Raw genomic sequence first — 13,915 nt, 5'->3', positions numbered from 1 at the left:
GACCAGGGTTAGCCACCCCTGCCTTAGAACGTTTATTTTTCCTATGTCCTGCATCATACTGTTTTTGGTCAGACATTTAAAAAAAAATGGATTTCACTAAAAAAGAATGATGTTCCATGTTTTGAACTATATAATTGTATTTTTCATGTGGATAATTGGCCTAATCTGTTTCAGATATCAACATAATTTTATTATTGGGTAAGTATCATATCCACTGTGCGAAATGGAGAAATAACAAACCCTCCTTTTCTGGATTTATCAACGAATTTGCCTTGTCCCTAAAAAAAAAAAAAAAAAAAAAAAAAAAAAAAAAAAAAAAAAAAACTGCAATGAAAATAAGACAGAACATTGCTTGTTTTTATTATTTTAATTCAAAGTCCTCTCTGCCGTATCTCTGCGCCTTATGTTCATTTAAAATTCCTAATTATTTGCCTTGTATTTTTAAATTTTGCTCTTGCCTTTCTTTATATATCCGCACGACTTTTATATTAATTTATTTTTTATACTTATTTTCATTTGTATTACTATAATACTATCCTCGTTGACAGTTTGTATTTTCATTGGTTCACTATAAATAAATAAATAAATAAATAAATAAATAAATACATACATAAATAAATAAATGAATAAATAAATAAGGTAACCCATCAGCTGTCCACAACTTCCGGGTCAAATCCGTGTGATGACCTCAGCCCGTCGGCCTGAGGTAAACAACACTGCCTGGCGTCGGGGCTAGCGACAGCTGAACAGGCTAATTATTGATCGAGTTTGGAAAATGACGAAGAAAATGGAGGACTAAGGGCATTTATGGCTGTGATTACGTGAAACACATTTATTGCCACAGTACGGTTTGTTTACACTCTTATTTCGTCTGTTAGCTAGGTAGCATTAGCTTGTTTGGTAACTAATGGCTTCAAAGCTAGGTAGTTTACTTAGCTAAACTACAACTTCCTATTTTTACTGACGCATTATTTTGGTAAGAACAACTGAGACGACGCTGCTTTTGAGAACTTATTCAAGGCTTTTCTCGTTGGCTGTTTGGTGGATAAGTGTAAGCCAGTTGTGAAATGGTGTAAATGTTATAATTGAGTGGAATATTCACGATGTGCGTGGTGATGTGGGCCCGCTAGCATCACCGAGCTGTCAACTGAACTCAAACAAACGACGCACGGTTAGCTAGCGCTCATCACAAATGCATTAGAAAGAGATGAAAGGTTAAGGATAAGAAAGCCAGTCATTGCATAGACATGTCTGAAGAAGCTCTTAAAGGATTAAAAATATTTATTACCACCAAGTAAGTGGGACAGGCATAAGTTAGTTTAGTGTACACATAGGTGAGGATGATGGCAGGTACCGTAGTGAGCATGGATGCAGGTGATTGTTGGGGCTTTAAGTGTTAGTTGCATAACATCTATTTACAGAGGTCTTCATAAGCCCCCAGTCACTGTTACACCAGAGGTTAGGGCGAGTTTTGTAAGTGGCAGATGGTTCATACAGTCATAACATTAACCCTCCTGTTATCCTCACATATCGCTAACACATTTTACCCTTAAAGATAGGGGGGATATATGCCTCCAGAAAAGGATTTACATAAAAATGTTGACCAAGTTTTAGTGTCAGGCACTTTGTTCATTATTATTATTATTATTATTATTATTATTATTATTATTATTATTATTATTATCAATGTTGTACTTGAGGTGATAATTGTAGAGGGGGGGCATGTGTAGTTGGACAGACTTGGATATGATGAACTCCAAGTTTACACGGACTTCCTCATGTTGGCAGGTGTTCATTAATTAGTCCAGCTGTTTCCCACATGTTCACAACAGCAGAAGGATCACAGTTCTGGTGGGAATAGTTGTTTTCCACACATCCCTGATATGGATTGACTCAAAAGTATCACCTCTGCACCTGCAGGTGTAAAGATGTTAGGACACATACACACTGACCATTTTTACACAGATAAGACAGCTGGGACTCAAACTGACCCCAGAGGAACACCAGTGCATGTAATTGAATTGATTTAAATTTAATCGAAAAATCTTTAATGTCCCCAAAGGGCAATTTGATTTGCAATTGAAGTGTACATATCTCACATATCTCCAAAACAATCAATCTCACATGGTAGAATAAATACAATAAATACAGTAAATAAATAAATAAGTCATCATAGTTAATGGTGCATTGTTCCCAACAGGCCTGTCTATGTAATATGTGTTCAGTACATTGAACAAATGTCATCATGATACTTTTATGCTTCATCGGTTTTCCCCATCAAATTAGGAAAAGTCATGAAATATGAAGCAAATAAAAATCAACTATTATTTTTGGAATGATAAATATTGAATGGGGTCAAACTGATCCCAAGGATAATACGAGGGTTAATATTAGAGGTGGCTGTTGTGTCTAATTCAACAAGAAAGCTGGGATGCTGTCCATTGAAATAAGAGGGCTGTTAGGGTTTCATTTGATATTATTTTCTTGTAATTGAAGGGTAAAGCACAGGGGTTAGTGAGATTATTATTGCTGTTAGTGGCAGATGACGCATACCAATGGGCATACCAGCTTTACAAGCACTTTGATGTTTTCTATGAAAGGTAATGTCAGTAAATGGAATCCACAAACTAAGTTTCATAGAGGAAACCTTGTCCAGAGTGAATTCAGATGATTCACTGTACCCATATGTTTTGTATGGAGTCAGCAACTTTGAACTTTTATGTCTCGCAAAGTTTTGAGAACATGTCTAATTTCCTCAATTTGTGCAGGAATTAACTAAGTGTACTAAAGGTTATTAGGACAAGATGACCATCCCATTGTATTATAGAAGGGTGTATATTGAGGGTTTCCACATTTAGTGATCAAGTAATGTTTGCTTAGCAGGTCACAACATGTTCAAGGTTTTAGCCATATCCTCCTGAGACCCAGCAATGCATTTTGGTCCTCTGTAAGGGACAAAAGTTTAATAGTTTTACTAAAAAAAAAATGCTGTCCTTTGCAAAGAACATTCCATTAAAAAATAAAAATATTAAAAATGTATCTGAAAAAACTGTTGCATTATGCAGTTTCCAATCAAGATGACTGTTTAATGTTAAAAAAAGGTAAAATTTTCACTTTCCTGGGTCTCAGGAGGATATGCAAAGATTAAAACAACTGTATTGTGATCATGATGGTTGTATAATAAGCCTTTAAATTCCTCTAAAGCACATGAAATAGAAACTAACTGTGGAGGTAAAATCTGTACGTTTCTGTCGGTAAATCTGTACGTTTTCATTAGTTCTTGAATATGAATGCAGATAGTGTTTGGCAGTATAACATGATCTACTTTAAGGAACCAAGTGCTGTTTTTATGTGAACTATGGTGTGTTTTGTTTTTTTTTTTTCCCTTTTTCAACTTCGTTTTTTTATTGAACACCGCCACAGAAAAATGCATGTCCCAGTTGTTACATTTGTTTTTGTTTTTTTTACATTCTGCTAGATCATAAAACAAAGACAACAATGTCAATGTAGAAGAAACAATTTTCCATCTTTAGTCCCTACATAAAACACCATAGTTTACATCTGGGCAAGGAACTGTGATAATTAGCCTCAGTTATAATTTTGCATATTGGCACATATTGTGTTTGTTTATATGCACTGTCCGTTAAACTTCAACATGACTTAACTATGAGGCTAGTCTGATTTTTTTATTTTTTATTTTTTTCAGCTCCACCGCTAGATCCGAATCTCTCTCCGCAGCCATGTCATCGCGTGTGCTGCTACGGCAGCAGCTGATGCGAGAGCAAGCCCAGGAGCAGGAGCGACGGGAGGCCCAGCAGCAGGCCTCTGCGTCTCAGCTCCGACCGAATGACTCCACTCCAGCCATCTCTGTCACACTGCCCCCAAACGCTGCTCGCCCACCCCCTGCACAGGTGCCTGTGGAAGTGCTAAAAGTAAGAGCATCTGTTCTGCACATTTGTTCCATCCATGCATGTTTATCATTCTGTACAGAACATAGAGTATTAGGGTCCAGTCCAGTGGTTCCATGTTTGGTGTTCAGTGAGCTCTACTTTTGTACATATATGACCTATATTAATTTGTGTTACATATTTCAATAGGTATTTGTATTTAAATATAGTAAGGATGATGACTGCATAAAATAAAATGTTTGACCATAAATATTTTAAAATGTGCTCGATGACACGGTTTCATCAAACTGTCACTGATTTTGACAAAGTTTACACCAAAGTGCTGAACATGTGGTTCCATAGGAAATTCACTTACACTTGCCTCTGATGTGTTTATTAACATATGAAGCTACACTGTTGTCAAAATGTAGGAAAATATACCAAACTGTAAGAAAAACTCTCTTTAAACATTAAAATGCCTTCATTACCATGGCATGGTCATATCTAGACCTAAAAAACACTTCTACGCGTTTCGGCTTCATCAGGATGTCAGTTTGACTTGAAGCCGAAAGTTGCCGAAGTTGAAGCTGAAACACGTAGAAGTGTTTTTTAGGTCTAGGTATGACCATGCCATGGCAAAAAAGGCATTTTAATGTTTAAAGAGAGTGCCTTGGAGTTTTTCTTCCAGTTTGGTATCTACTTTATGAATCCCTTTTTGCAAATTGCACCTCGAACAAACTCTTTTTTTGGTCCTAGAAGCATTCCTTCCCATGAATTTTTGTAGGAAAATATATTGGAAATGTTTGGACTTATTGACACAGATTTAAAATGACACTGTTTCAATTCTTGATCGTTTTATGACATAAGGATCAATGTGTCTAGAAAACAACTCCCATATTTTTAATACAAGCATTTATTAAACATCACAGTCATAAACTAACACGAGTGCATACAGAATAGGATCAGAGAAACTTAGATTTGTACCCCTGGGCCTGTTTCTGGCCGAAGGGGTAGATTTCAGGGGTATCGTAATCGTTTTGTTGTCATAAATGTGCGTGTTCCCTTAACCTGACCCGTTAACTTCTCTTTATACAATTAGGTGCAGACCCACTTGGAAAACCCCACCAAGTACCACATCCAGCAGGCTCAGAGGCAGCAGGTGAAGCAGTACCTCTCCACCACTCTGGGAAATAAGGCGGTTACTCAGACCCTGGGCGTGTCCCCCGTGCCACAGTCCAGTTCTGCCCCTGAAGTTGCCCCCACTGCCAGCAGCGCCCCCAACAGTCCTATGGCTCTGCTTAACATCGGATCCAACAAAGAGGAAGTACGGGAAAGTCCTGATTTTAAATCAGAGGTGTCAGTGTGTGGGTTTGTTTTACTGGAACTGCAGATTATGTAACGTCGTCAAGCTTTGCCTTTCTTCAGCATAGAGTGCATTTTTTGGAGAAGTTACATTTCTAGCATTTTGCTCACTTCGTATTTAATTACTTTGCATTTGCTCGGCTGTGATTCAGCCAGAAGTCCCACTGTGACGATGCATGCCTTTTGTCATCACAGTCTTGCCGGCCTGGTGTCACAATATGATGTTAAATACTGCACCACTAGTTTAACCATGCTGGCCCTTCTCCTGCACACTTTTCTGCCTTTTGAAATCAGAGGTTTTCTGTCAGTTTCAGTGAGCAGGACTGTGGTATTCAACCCCTATAGAGTATGTTTCAGTATTCAACGTTTCAAAGTGCAAAGTATACATGCATGTGATTCGATAGATAGATAGATAGATAGATAGATAGATAGATAGATAGATAGATAGATAGATAGATAGATAGATAGATAGATAGATAGATAGAGCACTTTTATTGTCATTCAGTAAAATTAAATTCGAGATGCACTGCAGAATGAAATTTTGATGCAGGGTCAACACTAAAAAAAAAACAAAAACACCTGCAATAAAGTAAGTTATAAAATATACTGATGAGGTAGTCCTAAATAAATAACTCTAAAAACCAAGAGAATAATAAATATACTGTATACTAAACACACATTCACTTTCAAACATTCACCTCCAAGGGCTTTAATTACTCTCTTTTACCCCTTCCCTCCTTTGTTTGATCTAGATTGATGATGTGATTGACGACATCATTAGTCTTGAATCCAGTTTTAATGATGACATCATTACATTGATTGACTCGGGTCTTCAGCTGCCCAGCACGGTAAGATGAGCTTTATTAATTTGACCACTAGCACTTCCTTTTAAGTTTAGGTTCCTCTTTTTGGTACATTGTACAATGACAAAACTTTTATGCTCAAGCAGCTCAAGCCTACTTTTTTTTTTTTTTCTTTGAATGGGCCGTCTCTTTTATGTGTGAAATTCAGTGTTGTCGTAGGAGTAAATATATACTTTTGGCACTCGGCTACTATTCGTCACAAAAGTGCTGCCTGGGCGGGGCAAGCGATCAGAGGACAGCAGATCAGCAGCAGTGAAACAAAGTGTGCTGCTAAAAAGTATTTTGTGCAGCTGCCAGGTTAACAACTGACTCATCAGGTAGACAGAGGGCTGGTCATATTTTTGTCGCAAACTCAAGAAAATGACACTTATGGTGATGTTGCTGGAGGAAAAGAAAAAGAAGCACAGTGAGGTAAATGTATTTTTGTATTTTCATTTTGTTGTTCAGCCCTGTGTATTAAAATGACTGGGCCATAGAAAACTGATGTGTTTTATCCTTAAAAAGGGAATATTTGTTTTAAAATATAATTGCAATGCTTGACTTTAGTTGTTGTCTGTGTCTGTTGGAACAGAATCCAGCATTGCTTCTGTTTTGAACTTGAGGAAATGTTTGCTCTAAAATCTCATGCTGGAATGGGGAAGATTTTTTGTTTTGCAGTTCAGAAAAACAATGACGTCTACTCAAAGCTTGTCCTTAATGTTGTGTTTTCTTGTAGCTCCCAGGTAATTTGTTGGATGTTTACCACAGCCCTGGAATGGCAGCACCAACTCTCACGGTCAGCAACTCCTGCCCTGCTGACCTTCCAAAAATTAAAAGGGAAATTACAGGTACTATTATAACACTACTGCATTTTATTTTACATGTTTGCTTCATTTTTCACCAGAAATATTTGTAGAGATGGATATCATGTTGAGTCATGGTGTGAACTGCTGAATTTGCCTTTCAGATGCAGATGCCAAAGCACTATTAAAAGAAAGGCAGAAGAAGGACAACCATAACCTCAGTAAGTTGAGCTTTTTCTAAGTCTCACTCTAAGTTTTTTCTGAATGTGCAATGCAGGTCCTAGCATTGTACCATTTATTTTATTTATTTAATCTCAGTATATGTTAACGTAAAGGTTTGATTTGCTTAATAGTTGAGAGAAAAACAGGAAACAGAGGTGATGAAAATATTATATTCAGAAAACAGTAAAACTTCAAGAATAATTGAAGGAATTACAACAGGAAACAGGGTTTTCCCTCTGTTTGCAGAATTTTTAGGTGTGATTGTGGCTTTTTATGTGTCATTCAACTAAAAACATTTCATTTTTTTGCATTGTTTTGGACTTGCGTTATTGCAATATTTGGAAAATGAATGCAAAACAGATCCGCTTGATCATGAAACCAGGGTTTTCCTCAGATTTCTGCACACTGTGGGTTGGAGGTTGGAGTTTGTATCGTATAATACTTGTAATTGATATTTTCATGGTCAAGGTTAGTGTAATCTTTATTTTTGTGACCCATAATAACTGCAGTTAAATCGTAACAGAGGAGTTTGAACTGCAGTTAATGTAAAGGGATTAAACTCCAACTTTACATGATTATAAAATGTAGTTGACAGCTATCAGCGTAATATTCCCACTTTCATTTGCTTTAGGTGTTGCAAAAAACACTTGTCTTAATGGAAGCTAAATATTTTTCCTTGACATATTTTCAGAAAATAAGACACTCATTCATGTGATTTGATTTGAATTCTTTATTTTGAACATGTAGACAGTGAAATCAAAACAAAACCAACCAGCAAAATATCAGTAATGATACATAAAAGGTTGATAAGTAAGTAAACAAAAGAGACAAATAAAATAAATAAAATTAAACATGCTTGAAAAGGAGTAGGAAGAAGTAAAAACTTATATACTTCAACCCCCAATCTCTATTCCTTATGATCTCTATATAAATAGCAATTATTATTTTATATGAATATCAATATAATAATAATAATAATAATAACAACAACAATAATAGTAATGACAACAATATAACACATCCTTATTCCTTTATATACAAATATAATAATACGTATTTACAAATTATCATACCAGTATAAGCAATCTCGGATATTAAAATAAACTAAAAAAAAACAACACCAAAAACATATAATATAAATACATAAATCTTAACTGCTTCGTTGACGTGAATTTGGTATCTTTTCTTTCCAGAGTGGAAGAGCAATGTCAGCAGTGTGTTTGTTTGTACAGTTTAGATGCTGTGAAAAAATGCAGATAAACAACGGTGATTAATAGCAATAGAAAACAGAATATTTGTGTCATTAAATAACCATTCGGAATAATTAAAACAATTAAAATGTAATACAGTATAATGCGAGTCTGTGACTATTATCTGAGTTCCTTATTTTTTATTTATTTATTATTAGTATTGTTAATTATCATCTTTTTTTATGGTTCAACACGGTGGGAATGTTCAGTGTGAGTTTGGGTATAAAAAAAAAAAAAAGATTGTACTATGCTTTTGTGGATGACTCAATATGTAATAAAAAAGCTTAGAACAAAAAAAAAAAAAAAAAAAAGGAATACGGTATATCTGTAACTTTCTACACTTTTGACTTCTCGTGTCCATTTGTACCAAATTAAATGTTTCACTCTGGTGTCATTTCCTTAACATTCTCACTTTTTTTTTGCAGTTGAAAGACGACGGAGATTCAACATCAATGACCGAATAAAGGAGCTTGGTACTCTGATACCCAAGTCCAGTGATCCGTAAGAGCAACTACCTGTCTTTTTTTAATTATTAGGCTGTTAGTATTGATCCAGTACCATTTAACAAACTAGAAATTAGAATATTTGTATGTTGTTTATTTTATTTTATTGGTTTATTTAATAGGGACCATGCACATTTGTGAACATTGCTGTATAAAAAATACACCCATATAAATATACCAGAATTAGTAAAAATAACTACTTTTCATCTGCAGTCCGTAGGCAGGTGACAGAAACAAGACATAAAACAGCCAACATTAATACATCACTTGTTCGTTATAAATTAAAAAAAAAAAAAATACAAATAATGATGACATAGGCATCATCAAAACAAACAAACAAACAAAAAACAAATAGACATAGTATGATCACAGGGGCATTACCTGATACATTCACCTCTATACTTACATCCAATTAAACACAGACAGTGTATGGGTGATGAAATGTATGTTAATTGGGGCGGCTGTGGCTCAGTTGGTAGAGCGGGTCGTCCAGTGACCAAAGGGTCAGCGGTTCGAATCCTGGCTCCAACTGTCCACATGTCAAAGTGTCCTTGGGCAAGACGCTGAACCCTAAATTGCTCCCAGTAGGGCCAGGCAGTGCCCTGCATGACAGCAGTCGCCCAGTGGTGTGTGTGTGAATGGGTGAATGTGAGGAATTGTAAAGCGCTTTGGGCACCATGAAGGTGAAGAAAATGCACCATATAAGTTCAGTCAGTCAGTCCATTTAATTGAAAATGAGTGCATCTGTGGTTTTCTAGGAGCCACTGTTTTAGGTGAGTTTTAAACATTACATTCCTGCAATTTTATTTGTAAGAGGTGTGTTGTTTTCTTCTGTGCTTTAGTGAGATGCGTTGGAATAAAGGCACCATCCTAAAGGCCTCTGTGGACTACATCAGGAAGCTGCAGAAGGAGCAGCAGAGAGCCAAGGATGTGGAGATGCGTCAGAAGAAGTTGGAACAAGCAAACCACAGTCTAATGTTACGCATTCAGGTTGGTCCATGTTGGTCCGCTGTGGTTAACAGTGACTTCCAGTTAATTTAGAAGAAGTTACAGATTTGTCTCATGATTGAACAGGATAACAGACAGTACCACTCTCAGGGTTTTTGTCCCCACTGTTTTTCTCCTTATGATTTGTATGTTTTTGGGGTTTTTTTGACACATAATTCCTCTTTCATACATGGGGCAATTTAAACCATTCAAACACCAAACTGTTACTGTTTTCACTTCTGCCTTTTTATATGGAGCATTATTTTGTCCCATTGAAACCGAATGGACAGAGTTACAGCGGTGACGTCTCTGAAGCTTTTATACAATTCAGTTTACACTTGTACAACCCAAAAACAGGAATGTGGGCACTGCAAGGTGCAAGGTTAAGTTAAGTTTTTAGCTGTGTGACTAGTAATGTTGGAGATTTTTAAGCCCAAAGGTGGCATGTTAGTTCAGTGGTTAATGCTGTCGCCTCCCAATGACTAGATCCAGGGTTTGAACCAAACCAGTAGGCGGTCAACCTTCAACCTTCAGCTACATTCAACCTTCAGCTAGAAAATAATGGATTCTTATAGGTTGAACTACCAGCAGGATATAATGGTGTTGAAATGAGCCCAGCCTTAACAGTTTAGTGCAGTAAAAATAAACATACACATCAATACAGCAGTAAAATGAATCCATAAACATTAAATATAAAAATGAAACACAGACAAGGACTGAATGTTGACTAGAATACTGAGCCTTTATTAGTACTGGAGTATTCTCACAGTGTCCTATTGATCCACTTAAGAACAGGATATTTCTTTCACCTCTGCTTTTTCAGCCAAGTTGAACAGTCTCGAGCAGGGGTGTCCAACCAATCCTGGTCCTCCAGATCTACTGTCCTACATGTTTTAGATGTTTCCCTCTTCCAATCCACCTGACTGTCATTATCAGTCTTTTGCAGAGCTTGATGATAGGCTGATCATTTTAATCAGGTGTGTTAGAAGAGGGATCCATCTAAAACATGCAGGATAGTGGCTCTGGAGGACCAGGACTGGACACCCCTGGTCTATAGCCCCTTTTCCACAGCACTTCAGTTACAGGAATATTTCTACTTAATAACAACGTCTGAGTAAATAAAATGGTGGATCATTTGATCCCACCTTTATCACATCTCTGGAACTCCTCTGGAGGTAGGAACAGAGCCCTGAGAAAGGTGGGATCAGGATTCAGGAACGCTAGGGAAAAGGAACACCTCTGGTTCCGCAACCAAGGTGTGACATTTTGATGACGGCGCCTGAGAGACAGCGGGTGCAACTGGAGACACTGGTGCCACAGAATCCATACCAGTGTCTCCATATGTGCACTGTGTCCCCGCCCCTTTGTTTGGTGAATGCAGGTCCGCTGTGTAAAAGTCCAGCTTGTCTCACCTCTGTTCCTCCTTTGGCTGCGGAAATCAGTCAGTGGTGGAAAAACCATCTGGCCTTTTTCCGGATCTCTGTGTAAAAGTGGGAAGTGTTTGACAATATTTCAATCCAAAGAATGTGCACTTTAGTGCCATTAGTCCTTTCAGCTTTCACCTTGAATTAAAGCCAAATGTTCCATGGTGAATGAATGAAGGGTGGAAAATGTACTGTGAAATCCTTCCAGGACGTGTTATTTGAAAGTGTATGTGCTGCTCATTTCAGGAACTGGAAATGCAGGCCCGGATCCACGGTCTCAACACCAACTCCAGTATTTCTCCCGGTCTGACCTCCGACCCCTCGATGCTCCAGCAGCAGCAGCAGTCGGTCCCACAGAGCGGCCAGGCCCTGCCTCCTACAGCTGCAGGAGGAAGAGGAGGAGGAGGAGGCCCTGCCCAGAACCTCCTGAGTCTAGGTGTGACAGCCATTGGACAGACTCTGCCCACCTCCTTCCTGTCCCCACCTTCATCAGACTCTCCCGCTGGAGTCACCATCAGTAGCCCCCTGGACCTGGGCAGCCTGAGCTTTGCAGAGCTGGACGACGCCTCCGCCTCAGCACTCTACCCGGACGTGGGCTTGGGAGACATTTTAATGGACGAGGGGTGCACCCTGTCCCCGGAGCGGGTGGGCGAGCCCCTGTTTTCCCCTTTGTCTCCAGGTGCCTCTAAAACCAGCAGTCGCAGGAGCAGCCTTGACATGGACGAGGACTTGTGATGAGCAGTGCTGTCTGTCAGGGGGACTGTCTGTAGGGACGAGAATGCAGTCTGTCTTCAAATAACATGAGTCTATTTATAGAACTGTAGAATAATCTAGAAGAGCCTCAGTAGCTAACATTAAGAGTCAGAGTCACATAAATGTTGCATCCTGTTTTTTTGCCATACAGACTGAACTGTTCCGGTTCGGATCAGACCAGATCAGCACGTCTGGGTTTATACATGCAATCGTATTCAAATGGAATATTGTATCATAGGGGCATGGATTTAGAATTAAGAAAATAATGCAATCTTAATAGATTTTAAGATTATTTCAGAGATTTAAGAGGGATATAAAGTTTGCTTGAATTTGTTATGTAGGCAAGAAAGCTGTGAGGTTTCTTTTTTACGACGACAATGGCATAACAAACTGAATAATAAGAGATGCCAAGACACAGTGTATGTGGAATTATTTGTGTTTTTTTCAACTAACTGGAATCAGGGTTTGTTAATAGCCTTTGCATGCTCATCCGTGTTGGGTTGTTTCACCAGCAGCTACAGAAGGGATCTTTGTAAAGTGAATTGGCACATTGTGAAATATTTACTGCATATTGTACATAAGAATGTTTTATTTTGAGCAATTCTATTGCACCTTATTTTATGGCAGTCTATGCATTTTATGAAAAGCTTTTGTCTGTTTTTATTACTATTCCACACAGTCGACAGCTAATGCCCAGGTTGCATGTATTTGTAATGAACCTTAAGAGCAGTGGAGATTCACTTGCTGCTGCAGCTAGTTAGCCAAAGCAGGACTTCTTCTGGAGTAGCTACAGATTACAAATCAGCGTTTTATTTTTGAGTATGTTCACAGAATCAATGGAAATGCAAGCATTAGAAATGCAGAACAATTGAATCCTTTTACAGTAGTACTGTAGTTCCTTACATATTTTTTGATACCTGAATAATACTTTGATAAGAGGTTTCTCCGACTAATATCTGTGTCGTCAGTGATCATTTGTCTCCATTAACCTTTGTGATCACAGTGTTTTTACTGGTTAGCATGCTTTACCGACAATGTGGCTTTTTTTCTGTTGTTTCATTTCTTCTTTTTTTTTTGATGATATATACAGAATAATACTGCATTATTGCTCATTCTAGTATGAATTCTGAGGGTGAATTTTAACTTCTTTTTTTTTTTAAACAACCACTAGCCTCACCTCTGTAACAATAAGGTGCAACTGTTTGTTGTGTGCAATTATTAACCTATAAAATAGCCACAAAGTCAACAAAAGGCTTTTAATTTGTCAGATGCTTAACACAGCCTCATGTAGAGTTAATTAATGAATGTGTGTTCGAAAAAGTACCTGCATTTGTGTGTAGATTTTTTTAAAACACTGATGTACTGTATTTTTTTTTCTCACATCTTGTCAGTTATTGATGCGCTTGAATTTGAACTGTTTCAGCGTATTTAACTGTTCTTTGAGCCAAGGTAACATGAAAACAATCACAGCAGCCCCAAACATCTGTATTTTAGATTTGACATTTGACATGGAGGAACATTTTCAGAGTCCTGTTCATTCATGGCACTTGTGCAGCTACTTGTGTTGTTCCTTCTGTTTTAGAACGTCCCCATGCCCCCACCCCACCCCATCCCCCCACAGCCGTCTCTGCTCAAACTCAGTATCCTCTCAATATTTACCACATCTTACCTTGACATATATTCAAGTGCTAACGAGGACTGTTAACCATAGCTGTTCGACAGGTAACATTTGTGTCTTGTCCCTCAGAGTTGGCTTTGAAAGGATTTTAACAAATAAATGATGACTATTGGTTCTGGAGGTGGTGGTTGTTTATTCTCGGTCGGTGTTAGTGGTAAAGCATCTGAGATATTTCCATGGCCAGGTCCAGACACTCGGTGGCCT

The 13,915-nt window shown here is 37.9% G+C and overlaps 1 protein-coding gene across 2 annotated transcripts; it reads left to right on the top strand.

Moving 5' to 3' along the window:
• Positions 1-674: 674 nt before the first annotated feature.
• On the top strand, positions 675-13,828 carry tfe3b (transcription factor binding to IGHM enhancer 3b). Of its 2 annotated transcripts, none has more exons than XM_030133782.1 (9): positions 675-843; positions 3,707-3,932; positions 4,987-5,211; positions 6,002-6,097; positions 6,828-6,939; positions 7,059-7,115; positions 8,792-8,867; positions 9,712-9,859; positions 11,527-13,828. In XM_030133782.1, exons 2-9 carry the CDS (start codon positions 3,741-3,743, stop codon positions 12,013-12,015), a joined length of 1,395 nt encoding a protein of 464 aa, XP_029989642.1. In that variant the 5' UTR covers positions 675-843; positions 3,707-3,740; the 3' UTR covers positions 12,016-13,828. The 2 variants fall into 2 exon arrangements, with proteins under 2 accessions (XP_029989642.1, XP_029989643.1); XM_030133783.1 differs by having other exon boundaries at positions 675-848.
• The last annotated feature ends 87 nt before the right edge of the window (positions 13,829-13,915 follow it).

This window comes from Sphaeramia orbicularis, chromosome 5, assembly GCF_902148855.1.
Source record: "Sphaeramia orbicularis chromosome 5, fSphaOr1.1, whole genome shotgun sequence".
Taxonomy (NCBI): Eukaryota; Metazoa; Chordata; class Actinopteri; order Kurtiformes; family Apogonidae; genus Sphaeramia; species Sphaeramia orbicularis.
This window is presented reverse-complemented; position numbering and strand designations above follow the sequence as displayed.

What these genes read in the sequence shown, in the direction of transcription:
- tfe3b (XM_030133782.1), top strand. Translation starts at nt 3,741, where the DNA reads ATGTCATCGCGTGTGCTGCTACGGCAGCAGCTGATGCGAGAGCAAGCC. An exon ending in TCGGATCCAACAAAGAGGAA is followed by an intron (nt 5,212 to 6,001) that starts GTACGGGAAAGT and finishes TGTTTGATCTAG; the next exon opens with ATTGATGATGTGATTGACGA. An exon ending in GTCTTCAGCTGCCCAGCACG is followed by an intron (nt 6,098 to 6,827) that starts GTAAGATGAGCT and finishes GTTTTCTTGTAG; the next exon opens with CTCCCAGGTAATTTGTTGGA.